Genomic DNA, 18486 nt, shown 5'->3' with positions numbered 1-18486 from the left:
CTTTAGCTTTTTCTCATTTTTGATATTTTTAATACCACTTCAAGCAACCAACACACCAACACACCCAACTAACCCAACTATCCAGCTCGCCATGTCAGCACAGTCAGCCCAGACTGCCAGCGCCAAGCTGCTGGCTATCAAGTGGCAGCGCCCACACCTCTCCATCCTCAACCAGCTGCTGCTGCCGCACGCCAGCGAGTACATTGACATCAAAACGAGCGCCGACGGGCACCACGCGATCGTTAGCATGCAGACGCGCGGGGCACCGGCCATCGCCATCGTTGCGGCACTCTCCCTGGCGGCCGAGGTCAGCCAGCAGCAGTTCGACACGGCGCAGCAGGCGTACGACTTTATCATGGGCAAGCTGGACTACCTAGCGACTTCCCGCCCAACGGCAGTCAACCTGTTTGACGCCATCACGAAGCTCAAGCGCGCGATTAAGATCAGCCTTGATTCGCAAGAGGACGTGGCTGTGGCATATGTTGATGCTGCCGAGGCTATGCTGGCGACAGACGTGGCGGATAACCAAAGCATTGGGCGTAATGGCGCGCGGTTCATCGAGGAGTCCAGCGGGCGGTGGATAAGATCAAGGTTCTGACTCACTGCAATACGGGCGCACTGGCTACGGCCGGCCATGGCACGGCGCTGGGCATTATTCGGTCACTGTACCAGAAGCCCGAGAGCATCCTCGAGCACGTGTACTTTGGCGAAACCAGGCCGTATAATCAGGGCGCGCGGCTGACTGCGTACGAGCTTTTGTGCGAGGAAATCCCATCCACTTTGGTGTGCGACTCGGCGGTTTCAGCGCTGCTGCGCAGCGACCCGACTATTGTTGCTATCATTGTTGGCGCCGATCGCGTGGCTGCCAATGGCGACACTGCCAACAAGATGGCACCTACCAGCTGGCTATCACGGCAAAGTTCCACGGCAGAGCCTTTATTGTCGCTGCGCCGACCACCAGCATTGATTTGGCCGTGGCCAGCGGCAAGGGTATTGTCATTGAGGAGAGGGATCCCAATGAGATCACCGCGGCGTCTGGATTTGTGCAGACCTCGCTGGAGGCTGGCAAGCTCGTCAGAGAGACACTGTGCGTTGCGCCCAAGGGCACTGCTGCATGGAACCCGAGCTTCGACGTGACCCCCGCTGAGCTTATCACTGCGATTGTCACTGAGAAGGGCGTGTTTGTCAAGGGCCAGGGTGCCACTGAGTACGACCTGGCTGCGTCCATTTAAGTCCAACTTATTTTTGCTTTAGCGTTTATTACACGTGAGCCGGCCCATACGCAATAATACCAATACATGTGGGCTTATTTTTTAAAACCGTTATAACGCAAAAAATGCGGAAAATATTCTCATTTAATGTATAGTCATTTACTTATTCATCTATTTATTTATTGGTTATTCATTTCACAATGGCGCAAAAGCACGACCGCAATCAAGAGGCGTCCGTATACATTGGAAACCTGGACGACCGGGTGACTGATGCGCTGATCTGGGAGCTCATGGTGCAGGCGGGGCCAGTGCTCAACGTGCACCTGCCCAAGGACCGCGTAACGCAGGGCACGCAGGGCTACGGGTTCTGCGAGTTCCAGAGCTCCGAGGACGCTGACTACGCGGTGAAGATAATGAACATGGTTAAGCTGTTCGGCAAGCCGATGCGAGTCAACAAGGCGTCTGTGGACAAGCGTATGCAGCAAGATGTCGGCGCCAAGCTCTTCATTGGAAACCTGGATCCAGAGGTTGATGAGAAGGCGCTGTATGATACTTTTGCAGCGTTTGGCGATATGGTGCAGGCGCCCAAGGTTGCCAGGGATGGGGTTTCGGGGAATTCGCGCGGCTTTGCGTTTGTGTCTTATACGACGTTTGAGGCTGCGGATATGGCTGTGGAGGCGATGAATGGCCAGTATTTGGCAATAAGCCGGTGTCTGTTGGATACGCCTTTAAGAAGGACGCGAAGGGCGAGCGCCATGGGTCGGCTGCCGAACGGCTGCTGGCCAAGCAGGCGAGGAAGAAGATCCTCAGGGGACGGCGCCGCGCAGGCCATGTACGCACAGCAGGCGCAGTATGCACAGCAGACTCAATATGCGCAGCAGGCTCAATATGCGCAGCAGGCTCAATATGCGCAGCAGGCTCAGTACACACAGCAGCCAGCAGGCTCAGTATGCACAGCAGCAGCAGAGCTATCAGTACCAGCAGCCGCAATACCAGCAATACCGCCAACAAAACCAACAACAACAGCAGCAGTATCAGCAGGGCTGGTAGTCAGCTTTGTGTCAAACATTATCCAAGCGTCCTTTGCTCGACTGTTCATCTTCTCACAGCGAAAATCAGTGGCGGGTGATCACGCTGATAGAGCTGAATGCAAGTCCTGGCCGGTCGCAGTCAGTTGGGCATCCCCTTCCCCTTTTTCTTTTTCTTTTCCTTTCCTTTTTCTTTTCCTTTTCTGTTTTCTATTGCTCCAATTTGTGTTTATTACTTTTCACTCTTTAATTATAATTATATCCATTTATATTCAGTTTCTTTTCGTTTCATTCAGTTGTTCTTCTTTTTAAAGCATCTTGCCAGAAACCCTATATTGATGGACCTCATTCAGCTGCCAAGGGTCGACCGAATGCGGCTGAGGCGCGGCGGTGACGAGTACATTGGCACACTGCATCTGACGACACACCACCTAATATTCTCGGCGACTGCACAAATTGACAGTACCAGCGGCGAGAATATTGCAAGCAGCGACTTGGAGCTCTGGGTAAGCCAAACGAGCAATGAGAATTATCTCTCGCATCTTCAATTTGTACACTCTTGCCTCAAAAAGCATGACAAATACACTGGCTGACTTGTCTGCAGAGAGTCTCTCAGCCCAATCTATCTTGTTTTATTATTGTAGCTTGGATACCCGTTGATACACTCGGCAGAGCTGCAGCGGCCGCCGAAGCTGGGATCGCGGCGGGACGGCTCAGTATACGAGCGCAGCGAGCTGACGGCATGGGCGCTTCAGGGCGCAATCCGGATCCGGTGCCACCACTTTCTGTTTGTGACACTGCGCTGCGCCGACGTGCGCAAGCTCTACGACGCTTTCAGCACGATAAAACAGCTGGCATGCGTCGCGTCACTCGAGAAGTTATACGCGTTCGACTACCGCCCCAGTCGGCAAATAGCAGCAACGGCTGGGGCATCTACAGCGCGCGCGAGGAGTTTGAACGCATGGGTGTTGGCGCTGGCGCCGACAGCGAAGGCATTGGGCGGTTCTGGCGTCTCAGCGCGGCCAACGACAAGTTTCAGCTTTGCGCCACGTACCCGGATGAGCTGGCCGTGCCCCTGCGCATCAGCGACACGACGCTGACGTACGCCGCGCGGTACCGAAGCAAGGGCCGACTGCCTGTACTCAGCTATCTGCATGCTAATGGCGCCAGTATGACGCGCTCGAGCCAGCCGATGGTTGGCCTGAAGCAAGCGCGGTCGGTGCAGGACGAGAAGCTTGTCGAGGCCGTGATTGCGTCGGCTGAGCCGCAGGGCGTAACACCGCGGCTCGGCAGCGGCAGTAGCAGCGAGCGCAGCAATATCATCATTGACGCGCGGCCGACAACCAATGCTGTGGTGAACCGCGCTGTCGGCGCTGGCTCGGAGAATATGGACCACTACAAGCGCTGCCGCAAGGTGTACCTGGGCATCGACAACATCCACGTCATGCGCGACGCGCTGAACAAGCTCACGGACGCCGTGGCTGCAGAGAGCACTTGCGCGGCCGACCGAGGCGTCGTGGCGCGTATCCAGAGCTCGCGGTCCAACTGGCTGCGCCACATCGAAAACATTATGGTCGGCGTGCGGACCATCGTGCAGGCGATCGACGCCTTGCAGCACGTGCTGGTGCACTGCTCGGACGGCTGGGACCGCACAGCGCAGCTCACTAGCCTGGCGCAGCTGTGCTTGGACCCGTACTACCGCACGGCGCGCGGCTTTGCTGTGCTGGTCGAGAAAGAGTGGGTGTCGTTCGGCCACCAGTTCACGCTGCGCTGCGGCCACCTCGGCCATCCGGACCGCTTCAAGATCACCAGAGCGTCGTTTGCACAACGGCCTGCCAAGGCTGGCGCCGAGTCCGAGTCTGGCACGGAGTCTGATGAGACGCCGGAGGAGCCGGTTGCTGACACCACCACCAGCGGCAGTGCCAGCAGCAGCAGCCCAGCCAACGTGGCAGCGGCACCGGTTGACACGTACGAATTTTTGCAGAGCAGCACGTCGATGTTTGGGCGCTTCGCCTCGCGGGCCTTCAAAGGCGTGCAGTCGCGCATCTCGTCGGCGATCCAGGCGGCCAGCGACAACCTCGACGACATCGACGACCCCGATCCATTCTACACTGAGTACCCGCATTTGCAGCCCAACTATGTGCCACCGGCCAGCGACGCGGCGCACCACCGGGCTTCTTCTGGCTTCCGGCTGGGTCGTTCGAAGCACGACCACGAAACCAGTCCAGTGTTCCAACAGTTCCTCGACTGCGTCTTCCAGCTGTGGGTGCAGCACCCGACGATGTTTGAGTTCAACGAGCGCTTCTTGCTTGATCTCTTTTACCACCTGCACTCGGCACAGTTTGGCACCTTTATTGGGAACAATACGCGCGAGCGTCAGACGCTCAAGTTCAAGGAGCGCACGCAGAGTGTGTGGTCGTGGATGTTTCGTCACGAGTGCTGGGAGGACTCGGAATATGCCAATCCGCTGTATATGGCTGATGGCGCTGTGGACTATACGAAGGTCATTGCGCCAGATCCTGCCTTTTTGCAGTACTGGTCAGCCATGTTTTCATGCCACGACCCAGCCTTTAAGCGGGAGGCTGGAGACAATGATGACAGCGATGATGAAAGGGATGAGAAGGATGAAGACATTGAGGCGGCGACAGCACTCAAAGCCGACGACGACGACGACGATAACGACCACAAGGACGAGACTGGCGTTAGTTCGATAAACGGCCAAATGACTTTATCCAGGATATCTGAACCCGGGCTTGCGTCTGCTCTGGAGGAAGAAGAGCAACCTTTGTCGAAGTTGCAGCCAAAGCTAGAGCCAGGGCCAGAGTTGCAGCAAGAATCAATTCCATCAGAACTGGAATCTGAGCACGCGCCGAAGCCGTCCGCACTGCCACACACAAACAAGAGGGTTGACGCCCCCAGAGCTTTGGCTGGCTCGTCGTCGTTTGAAAACGTGTGGGCGTAGACCACTCACAAACATGTTTCTCTTTTTGCAATACCTTTATTCACGTGACAATAGCCATAAACTGTAATATAATCGATTATGATGTCTTCGCAATGTCGCTATTCCAAAATTTTTATTTAGGGCTAATTGATGCGCACATTGCAAAATATTTCTCTTTCATTTTTTGCTTCATATAAATGGATTTCACAGCCAGAAGGTTTGTGCTGCCCGAGTGCCACTCAGTGCCACGCTCAAAGTTTACGCTTGACGAGGATTCCAAACACAAGCCGCACTCAGGCAAGCGCCAGCATCAAAATCAGATTGAAAACCCAGTGTACCAGAACGTCAAGCGGCACGAGCACACAAAGAGCCTTGCAGAACTCACGCACCTCAGCAAGACATTTTCGGAGCCTGAAGTATGGCATGACCGACAATTGCTTCTGCGCATATTCTACCGCAACTGGAACCAGCATCAGAACTCGATCTACTTCCGAAGGCTCTACGAGCTGCGCCGTGCGCTGCGCGTGCTGGAGTCGACAAGGATTCGGGAAATGTGCACACAGCTGCTCACTGCATTTTACGACTCGTCTTCGACAGCGTACTCTAATGCTGCGCAAAGCAATCATCATTATCAGATCAAGGTCGCACGCAAAAAGGTTTATGAGGGAGGTCCTTGGCTGACTCTGCCATGCCAGCACCATATGACTGCTGTAGCTGGTCGTCTGGCGCAGATTGCCCGGCTGGTGAGCAAGCTGCAGACCATCTGCTGCAATGTGTACATTCATTTCACAGCTCAGATGGCCCAGACCTTGTTCATGCCCCTGGCGTTGGTTGTACAGGGCATTTCGGCACGCTTGTACATGCTGTTCGATACTTGGTTCTGCGACTTGAAGGCCATCTATGAGCTATTGCTGGAGTGGCTGCCCTCGCTGCCAGCGTGCCCTGATAGTTTGGTTGGAACTGCTACGAGAGATATGGCGGCGCTGCTGCTGCATCCAGAGGATTTGAGGCTGCCCTCGCCGTTGGCAAAGGAGAAGCCGCAGGTGGTTGTCATGATGGCCAAGAGCGCGGAGGAAAAGAGGCCTTCTGCAGACGGACCCATGGAGTGTGATGACGACAGTATGGCTGTATTGGACGATGATGAATACGAAGGCACAAATAAATTTGGCAAGCAGAAGAAGAAGAATAAGCAGCATCAGCAGCAGCCAAAGAAGAAGCGTGCGAGAGACCTCATGTTGGATCTTTATGAATAATTGTAGTATATCAAAAAATATATGTGGATTTACACCATGAATAAAATAATTATAAACGAGGTTTTGATGAAAGAGAGACACCCAGAGCGCTAAAGATTGGCTTCCAGAACTCCGGGAACGGCGCTGTGACTGACAGCGTGCTCGGATCGCATACTTCACCCTTGACATCGACGCTCTACGAAAAAATAAATTGTATATAGAACGAAAACATAAGTGCAGTGTTTACAGTAAATACAAAATTAGCATCGCATTTATTACGACAAACGCACAAGAACTTTACGCATAATAGCTTTGGCAAAAATAATAATAAAATATTACTTACCGGGACTGTTAGCTTGAACAGATGCAGGTACATGTTCTGGTCCGTTGACCGCTGTGCACCAGCGTATTTTTGGTCACCAAGTACTGGGCATCCCAAAACCTGGGCACAGTGCGCGCGGATCTGGTGTTTACGTCCAGTCAACAGGTCCAGTTCAACTATGGAAACGTTCTCGCCCCTCCATTTTCCTGTCCGCATTACCCTATACCGAGTGATAGCCTCCTTGGCAACAGCAGCAGAAGCAGCAGCAGCCCCATTGTTCGCGGCGCCCTCACCGCCCTCAATGATTGTCATGGTCCCTGTATTGAACAGTGGGTGATCCACAGTTCCTTGCTTGTTGACAGGAATTCCGCTGAGCACCGCGATATACTTCTTGTCCACTGAGCGGTCGCGGAATGCCTTTGTTAGTGCAGCCGCGGCTAATCTGCTCTTGGCGACGACCAGCGCACCAGTGGTCCCACGGTCCAGCCGGTGGACCAGCCGGTACCCAGTTTCAAGACTGCCGTCGATTTCCGCCAGCATCTTGTCCACCGAGTACTTCACGTTGCTGCCGCCCTGGCACGACAAGCCAGGCGGCTTCTGGAACACAGCCATGGCGTCGTTCTCGTGGATCACAGGCAGCTGCTGTCTGATAAAATCTGCGTGTATGGATTTATCATACTCAGTGTGGTTCTTTCCATCACCAAAGGTGTCTGTGGCCGCTGTTACCAGTGTGTTGGGCAATCGGATGACCATCCCTGGCTGGACCTTGTCGAATCCCTGCAGGCGCTTGGATTTGCCCGTGACGTCGTCGATCTGGGCAATGCTGCGTTTGCGCAGCAGCTTGAAAAGCAGACCCTGCGGGATGCTTGCATGCTCGAGGATGAATCGGTCGACGCGCAGCCCGCTGGCGTGCGCAGGCACTCTGATTGTGCGGACGTTGGCGCCGATCGACAGAATCTTTGAAGCAAGCATGGCTTTTGTTGTTCTCGATTTTATTTATAAGAAACTTTAATATTAATATGATCGCGTGCGCATAAGCAATCTTGCAAAACATAAAAAAATTAGCTTACTGACTTGCGCTGCCCAAAAAAACAAGGTTAAAAATTTGTTATGGGGTGATTAGATTTGATTAGTAGGAGGAGCAGTCAGAAAATGGTGAGAATATGGTGTTTTTTGATTTTGTGTGTTGCTTCATGTCTACAAAAAAAGTATTATTTTTTCACTCTCAATTTAGTCTTTGCTCTGTGGCAGTGTGTTGGCCAAGTGCTGGCGAATAGTGGCCAATGGGTCAGCCTTGAATGCGGGGTGGACCAAGATCTGACTGAATCTCTTCTCCTCCTTAATCGCCGCCTTATTCCTCGCCTTCCGCGACTTTGGGTTCAACGCATTAGCCACCGCACCAGCCGCAGACTGCGCACCAGTCTTCTGCGTCTTGCCGCTGTTATTATCCAAATCCAACAGATGCTGGGCAATGATCTCCGCCTTGACTTCGCGCAAGGAGTCGTTCAAGTCACCCATGCCTCTGATCAACACGCTCTTGTTTGTCGAGCGGCCCTTTTGCTTCTGCTGTTGTCTTTGCGCAGCCTGGGCGGCGTTCATCTTGTCCATCCAGTTGCTGTGCCGCTCAATTCGCTTTTCCTTTTTTGACTTTAGCTGTTGCAGCTGGAAATCAGTTTCTTTGGATGCTCCGGAGGAGGATGATAGTGTGGAGATCGGAACCGGGGGCGAGACGGTGCCATTGGTAGCTGCGGCAGCGGCAGCAGCCTTTGGCCGAAGAGGGCCGGTCGGCAGGGTTGTGTGGCTCTTTTGGCGCTCGCGCTTGACCCGGGGCATTGTGAAGGAAAAAGAAATTGAATTTAATAAATACTCGTTGAAGGTGGGAATTGAAGGTGAAATGGAATAAAGAGTGTAAAGGTAAAAACAAACCAAAACGAAAATGGTAAAAAAAAATCCAATCGGCGGATCAAGATCTGTTGATCATAAATAGAAATTAAGATATCACACTCAGTGTCCGCTGAATATTTTATTACACTTGGGAGCCGCGGCCATCAATGTCAGACTGCTTGAGCGCGCGCACCAGTCGCAGCACCTCGTCGGCCGAGCAGCAGTTGGTGTCCTCATCAGCAGCGACAAAGCGCAGCACCTGTTTTGAATCAACCACCGCCAAGGCCCACGCAGCCTGGCCGGTCTCCTCGCATAGAACACCATAGTCTCGCGTCATCCCACGTGTCCGATCCGACAGCATAATCGCGTCAATGGGCCCAATTCCATCACAGTCGCGCTTTATTTTTTGGCGCCAGTTGATGTGCGCATACTCGCTGTCTGTCGAGCAGAATACCAGAGTACAGGTTTGTGCTGAGAATTGCGCGCAAGAGTCGCTAAAATGTGCTATTCTTGTCGCTGCGGTCGGGTTGAAATCACCCGGGTAGAAGATGATGGCGAGGTAGCGGTTGGCAAAGTGGGCCAGGTTTGCTGTGTATATGAGACCGCTTTGGGCTACTGCAGGCACAGAAAAATATGGTGCGGGTCTGTTGATCAGTTTCTCAAAGAGTGTCTGCTGTTGTCGCCGCCTTTGCTGCCGCTGATGAGCCGAGCAGGTGTCAGGTGTGTTGTTATAGAAAATAGGTTCCGGCTTGGTGCGCTTGGACACAGGTTGGTGGCCGACAACGGTCTCGGTTGGCCGTTTGGCCAGGGTGCCGTTGCAGCTGATTTTCAGTGACATTGTGTTATAACAAAATGCTTTTCTAATTAAAGTAAATAAATATCCCAAATAATATTCAAGACGGCAAAAATACCTGTCAAATGAAAAAGAATATTTAATGCTTTTCCTCTACACAGCATTTGTAGGATTTATATATGCATGCACAAATATGGATCCTCGTTTTATTTTGATACTCAAGTGAAAAATACTTGTTAAAGGTAGATCATGAATAAAAAATTATGGCAGTAGCTCAATTCACATATTTCTTAACCATGAAAATGAAGGTGAGACGTCAAAGCGTTACTGTTCCGTTCAAATCGCAGACTGAATATGCGTACACCTTATTGGTATTAACAGAGCAATTGATTTTTTATTGCATTCTTTCGTTTGCCATATAAAGAATGATAGATGCTCAAGTCAACTCCAATACAAACATCTTTCGAACATAAATAGACTTGAGCAGAGCTCTTGGAATATATAGCTTTTGATATTTTACTCATTTCTTCTCGCAATTATAATTTTATCAGCATGGTTTTCGGGGCTCTGCGGTACTTGCAAAGGCGTCTGGTCTGGCGCCACCTGCCTATACTCGTTGCCGGCGTGCTCGCTGGGTATCTCGTCGGATCAAATAAACCCATCATCCGGCACTCACTGATTTCATCCATCGATCACCCGCCGCACGCTCCCGACATAGTTTCAGTTGCAGTCGCAGTCGCGGTTGCCGAAGCATATGGCGCGCATCAAGCAGCGCCGCCCGAAACATTCTCCCGTGCGATGGCAGAAAAAGCACCAATAAATAGCACGCGGCCTGTGCGAGCAGCCATTGTCGCTCTTGTGCGCAACAGCGATCTCTTCGGGCTGCGGCTGGCAATCCGGCAGATTGAGGACCGGTTCAACCGCAAGTTCCAGTACCCGTACATTTTTGTCAACGACGAGCCATTCACCGAGGAGTTTAAGCAGGGGGTGCGCGATCTGACCCGCGCACGCGTGGACTTCGGGCTGCTTGATGAAGAGAGCTGGGCAGTGCCGGAGTGGATTGACAAGGCGCGGTACGCGGAGGTCAAGCGCACGGCAAAGTACCCGCATGGCGAAAAGGACAGTTACCGCAAGATGTGCCGGTTCCAGTCGGGCTTTCTGCACAAGCACCCGCTGCTGGCGGACCTCGAGTACTACTGGCGCATCGAGCCCGATGTCGAGTACTTCTGCGACATTGACTATGACCCGTTCCTATTTATGCGGCAAAACGGGATCAAGTACGGGTGGAACATTGCAATGACCGAGTTTATGGACACTGTGGCGACACTGTGGAACACCACGATGGCGTTTGTGCAGGAGAACCCGCAGATGATAGCCAAGCGCAGCATGCGCAATTGGCTGGTGGACGCAAACGGGGCGTACAACGGGTGCCACTTCTGGTCCAACTTTGAGATAGTCGACCTGTCGTTCTACCGCAGCACAGAGTATCAGGCGTACTTTGACTACCTGGACAGGGCTGGCGGCTTCTTTTACGAGCGCTGGGGGGATGCGCCAGTACACTCGATTGCCGCTGCGCTGCTGCTGGACGCGTCGCAGGTCCACTACTTCAGCGACATAGGGTACTTCCACCCGAGCGTGCTGAGCTGCCCCGCTGACGCCCGGACGCGCGGCTCGTGTGTGTGCGACTCAGACAGCTCGTTCGTGCAGAATGGGCTGTGCACCGTGCGGTTCAAGGAGGAGAGGCACCACGCGTTGTTCCCCGACGCCAAGCACGGGGCTGTGCGCTCCGGGTTAGTGTTTACAGCGCAGGCCCACGTCATCGTCGAATAGAGCAGTGGTTCCAGGCAGCACCAAGTGTCCAAATGCAAGCCAAAACAAAACCAATTGAATTAAACCAAATTAAATCAAAACATTAACATACAACGAGATGCTTCAGTGGCCAATCTGCTCGGAGCCGAAGCCGCCAGTAGCCTCAGCCGAGTCAAGCGACTTGGATGCGGCCCGCGCGCCCTTGTACTCGGTAGCGGTTTTCTTCTGGTTGGCGGACACGGACGAGAAGACGGCCATAGCCTGGGCGACCATGCCGGAGACGTCGTTGGCCGAGGCAGGCACGACAATGGTGTTGCCCTCTTTGGCAATGCGGCCGAAAGCCTCGACGTACTGTTGTGCAACGTGCAGGCCGGCGGCCAGCTCGCCGCCCTCAGAGCCGTGGATGGCCAGCGCAACGCGCTCGATGGCAACAGCCTCAGCCAGCGCGGTCTGACGGATGGCCTCGGCCTCTCCCATGGCGCGGTTGATCTGCTGCATCTTGTCGGCCTCGGACGCCAGGATCTGCGCCTGCTTGGCGCCCTCGGCGACATTGATGGCCGACTGGCGCGAGCCCTCGGACTCGAGGATCTGCGCGCGCTTGCTGCGCTCGGCCGACACCTGCGAGTGCATGGCCTCAACGACTTTGGCTGGCGGGTGGATGTCGCGGATCTCGTAGCGCAGGCACGCAATGCCCCAGGACTCGGAAGCGCTGTTGATGGCCTGGACAATGTTGTGGTTGAGCGCATTGCGCTCGGCCAGCGTCGTATCTAGAGTCATCTGGCCGATCTCCGCGCGCATGGTCGTCTGCGCCAGCTGCATGACCGAGAACTCGGCATTGGCTACACCGTACGACGCCTTGTAGGGGTCAACCACGCGGTAGTACAGGACGCCGTCCAGCTCCAGTGTCACGTTGTCCATTGTAATAGCGCTCTGCGTTGGGATCTCGACCGCCACCTCCTTCAGTGACTGCGTGTACGAGATGCGATCGAGGAATGGGATCAGGATCGCCAGGCCTGGCTCCAGGATCCGCGAGAACCGCCCCATGCGCTCGACCACCCATGCCTCCTGCTGCGGCACAAACTTGACAATTGTATTGGCCGGCAGCCGCCTGCTGCGCTGCATCGCCACAAACGGCGACACGCCTGATGGGCCCGCGCGGTTGCCGTAGTTCTTGCTGTTGAGCGCCGCTTGGCTCACATGCAGTGCGCGGACAAGCAGCGCAGTGTGTGATGCCGCAGCGGCACGCCGTGCCAATAGGCCCGCGCGAGCAGTGCGTGCTGTGGCTGCAGTGAGAAGTGTCATTGGAATGCGAGCAAGGGCAATTAAGCTGATAAAGTATAAAAAGAGAGAAGGACAGGTGTGGCTAGGGAATCCAAGAGCAAGTGATGCGTGACAAGAAATAGTTTGAATTAAACGATTAAATAAAATGAAAAGAGAGACGAGTGGTAATTTGGGGTCCAATTGCAAAGAGTGCCGTGTTAAATATTGCGCGCAAAGCCGAGGCACAGCTGAACTTGCCAGCCAACTATTAGCGTCATCATCGGCATTGGCATTGGCATAAGCACCAGCTTAAAACATATGCATCAGCACAGATCAGCTATCATTGTGATCAGTACGTGATTAAATTAATTATATAATTGGTTAGATCAACGTTGATTATCTTGTGATAATAGACAAAAAATGGGTGCACACATTCAGCTTCGCTCTAATTTAAAATGCACAAAATGAAGAATAATTGCGAGCGCTTGGATTCGCCTTTTGCTTCAGTCTCCATTATTTTACACTCATATTTGTTTACCCCGCTTTATCTAATGCTTTCCACAAAATTTGCCACGATCGCCGCCGCCCGCTCGGGCAAGACATTCAGCACAGCTTCCATTACGGCGCGCAGCCTGTCGACGGCAGCGGCCGAGTATGCAGGCTCAACCAACTACGTGGCAGGCAAGCAGGGCTACGCGCCTGGCTTTCCTCCGCCAAAGAACTGGCGCGATGTGCCCCGCACAAAGCCGCAGCCCAAGCTGGCCAGCGACCTGCCAGCGCCCAAGCCGGTGCAGGTGCCGTCGCAGGCCAGTGCGGCGCGGCAGTACCGGCAGCGGATGCGCGAGCTGCGCTACGGATACCTGCATAGCCATCTGGATAGCGAGCAGGGCAAGCGCGATCAGCGCAAGGAGAGCCTGGCGCACATGCGTGTGGTGCACGCTGAGCGTCGCGAGAAGCTGAAGATGGAGCGGATGGTGTACGAGACGCAGGTGCGCGCCGACCCGCTGTCGGCCGAGAACGTGCTCAACGCCGAGGGCCTGACACTGCTGCCCAACATTCCTGGTGCTACGGCCAAGGGCCAGGGCCAGAACCAGGACTCCAGGCAGCCGCGGCTACACGATATCGAAAGCCCCGGGTACACGCTGGCGCCACCGCGCGTGTCGATCTCGATGCCAGCTGAGGCCAATGCGCAGCGCGATCAGGAGCGCCGCGAGAACAGGCACTTGACCCGTCAGAACCGCCACGAGGACAACGTGCAGGCAATGATGACGCTGTTCCACGACGCCGAGTCGTTTGTGCACTATGACAACATGGACAAGAAGATTTTCGAATTCCTCAATGTGCTCTCTGTGTCGCAGCGCACACTGTCCGAAATGATGGAAGACCTTAACAAGACTGGCGGTGTTGCCACATCAACAGAGATTGCCCACCGCTCAGTCGAGCTGCGCAACATGCTGCAAGGCACCACAGGCAACCAGGGAAAACTTGGCTATGATGGCATGATGCAGTGGCTCAAATCCCACCCTGAGGATGCTGAAGGCATCCAGCATGTCAAGGCTGCAAAGCCCAACAGCAAGCAATGAATGCCAGTGGATATGTGTTGGGCACAGATTTTCTTTAAAGGAAGTGCCCATCAGTTGCTCTTTTCTTTGTGAGCACTAAGACTCACAGTTATAAAAAGAGCGAAACAACATTTATTAGTTCTCACTCTTATCTTTTCGTAGTTATTATAGAATATAAATTTAGTCTACTTGTTAACGAGTGAATTCAATAGTATGATACAAGAAATTGTGGCTTGTCTCCAGCGATTGATTAATGAACCAATCGTTAGTTAATTCCCTACTTGAATATTCAGGAATTCATACGCATGCATAAATACTAATGAATATGAACAGTAGAGGCTGTTCACCCCTTAGCTTTCTTTTAGTTTATTTTGGTCAAATATATGTTTTTAAAATAACAATATGCATTTGCAAAATGTGAACTAGGATTATCCATCTAACTTTTTTATTGAAAGCCCATTGGAAAAACATTCCAAAGCATTGTAAAGGATGCGACTAAACTGGCAAGGGTGGTTAAGAATGCCAAGCTCAAAATGTCATTTGTCTTTTAAAAATAGAAACTACCATGCATCTATTAAAATATTATTTTAACATGTAAATTTTGAACACATTAAGTCTGTTTTAAATGAATTATTTGCAGCGCCATTGTTAAACTAATATTTTAAACCGAGCAGTTCTGCAAACTTGCAATTATATTTTATTAGCTGGTCGCGATCAACTGATTAGTCAGTCTTGGTTGTTTAGCCAGACAAATACTCAATTAATAGTCACACAGTGACACACATCACATAAATGTACTGTCGCACTCCATCAATGAATAGCCCTTTTACAATAAATAATTATATATACATAGTGGTTATCTCTTCACGTTCACCAAACATTCATAGAACTCCCAGATTCCAACAAAAAGACAAAAACTGAAATTGATGAATAAAATTGATTTTCTACTGCGCCACCATACCCATCTTGGACCCTATTTCAGAACCTGGCTACATGCCTCTGGTTACCCAGGCCTGTGTCTAAATTTCTGACGGTGGAAGTTTCTGCCAAGGCGTTAGTAAAATTAAACCCAAACACTCAATCTGCCAACTAAAGCGTCAATCGTGGCCATATAACTAGTGTGCATATCTGCTGCCCTCATTGCTCTCATCTGCAGCCACTTTAGCAGGCCACCATCTTGTCGCATATTTGGTATTTGGGATGTTTGTTGAGATCGGAGGTACCAACAGTCGGCATTTCTCAGGTGTCAAGGATACCCTCATTTCTCGTTCGACGTGCAAGCTCACTGTCTCTTGTACCAGTCGTGCTGATTATGTACAATCTCATTTACAAACACCGTTACTTGTTGTTGCATGATTCCCTTGAATTTTCTTGACCAGCATTGTGTATCTGTGCTCTGTCAGCTCCTGCCAGCTGCACCTCACATCCAGGTTCCAGCTTCTTTATCCTGGTAGTGGGCGTTCACATGTTCCTTGAGTTTCTCTAATATACCATCTATCGGTGCTGGATACACCTGGATTCTGTTGACCGCCTCAGCCGCAAGATCTGCGGCTGGGTATTAAAGGTCCCAGTGAAGTTTTTTTCGCATTCAGAATTTTATGCTCCCGTCGTGGACACATGAAACATGTGGCTCTGTGTTTCAATTGGTCCGACAGCCAGGCAATGGTGCATAAACGCATCTCTGGTTCAGTGTACACGTCAGGGAAGTATATTTTTACAGCAGTGAATGGCAGGGCCACCATGCTCCCAAAAGAAACAATATAAGCTCAAAATCAATGCGCAAGGAAAAAGAACAATGCCGATTGGAAATTAATCCGTAAATATAATTATTTCTTGTTTCCATATTTCAGCCAACCAAATGCAAGCATGAGAAGCTCAAGGTTTTTTGTTTATATTAAAAAATTGTTTTTTGTTTTTGGCGCAATCCATCGTAACAAATTTTCACCTTTGCAACTTTCCACCTTTTACTTTTAATATTTGCTTTTTTTTTCCAATTCGCACCATTTCGTTCAATTTGTTTTATTTTCCTCACTTTTTCATCACTTTTACCATACCTCAGTGCTTATCACACACACACACACACACACACACACACACACTCTCTCTCTCTCTCTCCCCCCTCTCTTTCTATTTCCCTTTCCTTTTCTCTCAATGATGTCTGAGCTAGCTCCTCCAAATAAGACCCCGCCGAATCAAATAGGCGTAAGTACTTCAATATAAACGGATTGTTATGATATTGATGAATTGTTTGTTGTTGTTTATTCTGCGTGCATATAAAACTAATTCGGACACTAATTTAAAACATTTTGTTTTATTTTTTATTAGAACAGCAAGACAGGGGGCACTATCCAAACGCCCTCGAAAAATCAAAAAAAGGAGGAACTGCCACCCGGGGAATCGGAACCCCCCGAAGTACGCGATAGGCGCCGTCAGCGGCTGTTGAAATGCCTCGGCGATAACATTGAGAAGGTTGATCTGTTTGATGACTTTGTCAAATCGCTGGGCGTGAAGCAGCGGTATAATCAGTTCATCGAGGATTGGCCTGATCTCTTCCTCAACATAGCCAAGGGGTCGCCAGTGGTTGATAGCAAGGGTATCGTGGCCAATACAGGTTACCCGATTGAGGAGTTCGGCGATTTCCCCATTGCTGACGTGTTCAAAAGCAACTCGGGGAAATTGATCGGGTTGACTAAGGAAGCTTGCTTGGTCAAATATTTTATTCTTCTCTTCAACGCGATGGTCAATGCGGTTGATGTCGCAAATGGGGTATTCCAGCAGGCAGAACTCCAGTCCCAGAGTGTGGGCTTAATCTGGGTGACCATCAGAGCGATGCTATACTAGGCACACCGCACAAGCCAGACATCGCATTTTACTACAGTGACTACGCAGAGGAGAACGCTCATTCCATCCATGCTATACTCGAGGCCAAGATGGATCCAAACTCCAGTAGAACTCCAGAGGATACTCGTGGCCAGCTCGCAGATTACGGACATTTACTTAATGATCAGCAGGCAACCCGCACGTTTGCGCCTATCTTCTACCTCCATGGGCACATCCTGACGCTTCACACATATTATCGTGACAAACTGTACATCGTCGAGCTCGGCCAGCTATGCTTTAATACGAATAATTGGACGTCTCGCCGAGCTAAAAGAATTCAGTCATGCCTCATGCAGTTCTGGTTCCTGTTGACTCTTGAGTCGAACATCTTCGGACATTTCTGCGATGTCTCGAAGAAATCTAGCTCTTTCATTTTTTCGCAGGAAGTCGATGTGGAGAGCAAGGGCGATTCGAAGATCGAAGTCTTATACTCAGCTTCCAAGCATGTCAAGGATGTCAAGGATGTCAAGGATGGCGCTGCTCTGTTTTGTATCAAGGAGACAATAGCGCGTTATTCATACATGATTGGGCGCCATGTCCATTTATTCAGGGGGAAATTCAATGGGAAGCATGATGCTGTGCTGAAGCTTTCCTGGACCCCAGTCAATCGTTTGCCCGAGGGCGCTGCATACGCCATCCTCAACAAGAGACCAGTCGAATGTATTCCCAAGATCTTTTCGAGTGGCCTGCTCATCAGCGACCTTAATGGATACCGGCTGGAGTTTGTGCTCATGGAGTACTGCGGCCAGTCAATGGCCGAGTATCTGAAAGGCAAGGCCGACGATCAGAAAGACGAGCTGGTTCCTGGCTTTGTCGAGCAGCTGACCCTGTGTCTTGCCCAGGCAAATGACACTGGTGTCCTGCACAGGGACATCTCAGCAGGGAATGTGTGCGTCAAAAACAACAAGGTGTATGTCATTGACTGGGGTTGTGCCAAGGTCATTGGCTGGGGCACTGCTGAGGATGCTGCCAGGGACACTGGGCCAACCCAACTCAAACACATTGATGTTGCCAAGCAGTGGGGGTTCAATGCAACAACAGTGGGACAGGTGGAGGTGGCCAAGGACCCATTTACAGGGACACCGCTTTTCATGGGAATTCCCATGCTCAGAAGCAGCCCCATCCGGGGAATCCTTGACGACATAGAGAGTGTTCTCTATGTCGTTATGGACGCAGTGCGCCCAGCCAGCACTAATAGGGATGACGTTCAGGGGTTCAAATTCCTAGATTCTCCATCCCTTGCCATCACAAGGTGGGGTTTGATCCAAGAGGATGCTGTCTTGCTGGAGGAGTTTGGTGTTAAAAACATCAACCCTAGGCTCAAAGAGCTCATTTGTGTGATGCGCCGGTTTCTGTTTGAACCAGAAAACAAGGTTATGGACCACCGGCTCTGGTCAAACAAGAAATTTGTCCGGCAGGCCAACTGGGATGCTGCTCCTGAGTTTATGCATCCCAAGGCAATTGAGCTCCTCAAAGAGAATAATGGCCAGTTTAAGCGACCAGCTGAGGACGAGATCAATGCTGGGTCATTCAAGAAGCTAGCACTTTAGGTTTTTTTGTTTTT

General features: G+C 51.5%; 10 protein-coding genes across 10 annotated transcripts; 5 read left to right on the top strand and 5 right to left on the bottom strand.

Annotated features, from left to right (window-relative positions):
* Window positions 1-91: 91 nt before the first annotated feature.
* BX661DRAFT_193839 (methylthioribose-1-phosphate isomerase-like protein) lies at window positions 92-1232 on the top strand (the record flags this gene model as incomplete). The annotated part of the gene is made up of 3 exons (XM_051537817.1): window positions 92-539; window positions 566-858; window positions 903-1232. The coding sequence occupies 3 exons, from the start codon at window positions 92-94 to the stop codon at window positions 1230-1232; spliced, it is 1071 nt and encodes a 356-aa protein (XP_051391569.1).
* Window positions 1233-1365: 133 nt separating this feature from the next.
* On the top strand, window positions 1366-2340 carry BX661DRAFT_210019 (uncharacterized protein; the record flags this gene model as incomplete). Its single annotated transcript, XM_051538709.1, has 2 exons — window positions 1366-1970; window positions 2321-2340. Exons 1-2 carry the CDS (start codon window positions 1412-1414, stop codon window positions 2338-2340), a joined length of 579 nt encoding a protein of 192 aa, XP_051391568.1. The 5' UTR covers window positions 1366-1411.
* Window positions 2341-2400: 60 nt separating this feature from the next.
* On the top strand, window positions 2401-5332 carry BX661DRAFT_182281 (protein-tyrosine phosphatase-like protein). The gene is made up of 3 exons (XM_051535937.1): window positions 2401-2745; window positions 2884-3125; window positions 3155-5332. Exons 1-3 carry the CDS (start codon window positions 2578-2580, stop codon window positions 5199-5201), a joined length of 2457 nt encoding a protein of 818 aa, XP_051391567.1. The 5' UTR covers window positions 2401-2577; the 3' UTR covers window positions 5202-5332.
* On the top strand, window positions 5316-6467 carry BX661DRAFT_205320 (uncharacterized protein). The gene has a single exon (XM_051538589.1). It carries the CDS (start codon window positions 5378-5380, stop codon window positions 6431-6433), a length of 1056 nt encoding a protein of 351 aa, XP_051391566.1. The 5' UTR covers window positions 5316-5377; the 3' UTR covers window positions 6434-6467.
* Window positions 6468-6482: 15 nt separating this feature from the next.
* Window positions 6483-7706, bottom strand: BX661DRAFT_198311 (pseudouridine synthase; the record flags this gene model as incomplete). The annotated part of the gene is made up of 2 exons (XM_051538216.1): window positions 6483-6593; window positions 6756-7706. 2 exons carry the CDS (start codon window positions 7704-7706, stop codon window positions 6483-6485), a joined length of 1062 nt encoding a protein of 353 aa, XP_051391565.1.
* A 258-nt stretch (window positions 7707-7964) lies between these two features.
* BX661DRAFT_198310 (ribosome biogenesis protein SLX9-domain-containing protein) lies at window positions 7965-8567 on the bottom strand (the record flags this gene model as incomplete). Its single annotated transcript, XM_051538215.1, has 1 exon — window positions 7965-8567. One exon carries the CDS (start codon window positions 8565-8567, stop codon window positions 7965-7967), a length of 603 nt encoding a protein of 200 aa, XP_051391564.1.
* A 33-nt stretch (window positions 8568-8600) lies between these two features.
* Window positions 8601-9593, bottom strand: BX661DRAFT_182277 (thioredoxin-like protein). The gene has a single exon (XM_051535936.1). It carries the CDS (start codon window positions 9454-9456, stop codon window positions 8761-8763), a length of 696 nt encoding a protein of 231 aa, XP_051391563.1. The 5' UTR covers window positions 9457-9593; the 3' UTR covers window positions 8601-8760.
* A 902-nt stretch (window positions 9594-10495) lies between these two features.
* Window positions 10496-12342, bottom strand: BX661DRAFT_193837 (uncharacterized protein; the record flags this gene model as incomplete). The annotated part of the gene is made up of 2 exons (XM_051537816.1): window positions 10496-10565; window positions 11429-12342. 2 exons carry the CDS (start codon window positions 12340-12342, stop codon window positions 10496-10498), a joined length of 984 nt encoding a protein of 327 aa, XP_051391562.1.
* Window positions 12343-12972: 630 nt separating this feature from the next.
* Window positions 12973-14413, top strand: BX661DRAFT_224487 (uncharacterized protein). The gene has a single exon (XM_051538910.1). It carries the CDS (start codon window positions 13032-13034, stop codon window positions 14061-14063), a length of 1032 nt encoding a protein of 343 aa, XP_051391561.1. The 5' UTR covers window positions 12973-13031; the 3' UTR covers window positions 14064-14413.
* Window positions 14414-17718: 3305 nt separating this feature from the next.
* Window positions 17719-18150, bottom strand: BX661DRAFT_182249 (uncharacterized protein; the record flags this gene model as incomplete). The annotated part of the gene is made up of 1 exon (XM_051535935.1): window positions 17719-18150. A coding segment is annotated over exon 1 (269 nt), but the record flags the coding sequence as incomplete, so codon positions are not given.
* Between the last annotated feature and the right edge of the window lie 336 nt (window positions 18151-18486).

This window comes from Kickxella alabastrina (assembly GCF_025024165.1).
Source record: "Kickxella alabastrina strain RSA 675 chromosome Unknown BX661scaffold_11, whole genome shotgun sequence".
Classification (NCBI taxonomy): domain Eukaryota; kingdom Fungi; phylum Kickxellomycota; class Kickxellomycetes; order Kickxellales; family Kickxellaceae; genus Kickxella; species Kickxella alabastrina.
Note: the sequence above shows the minus strand (reverse complement) of the source record. Positions and strands in the feature narration are given on the sequence as shown.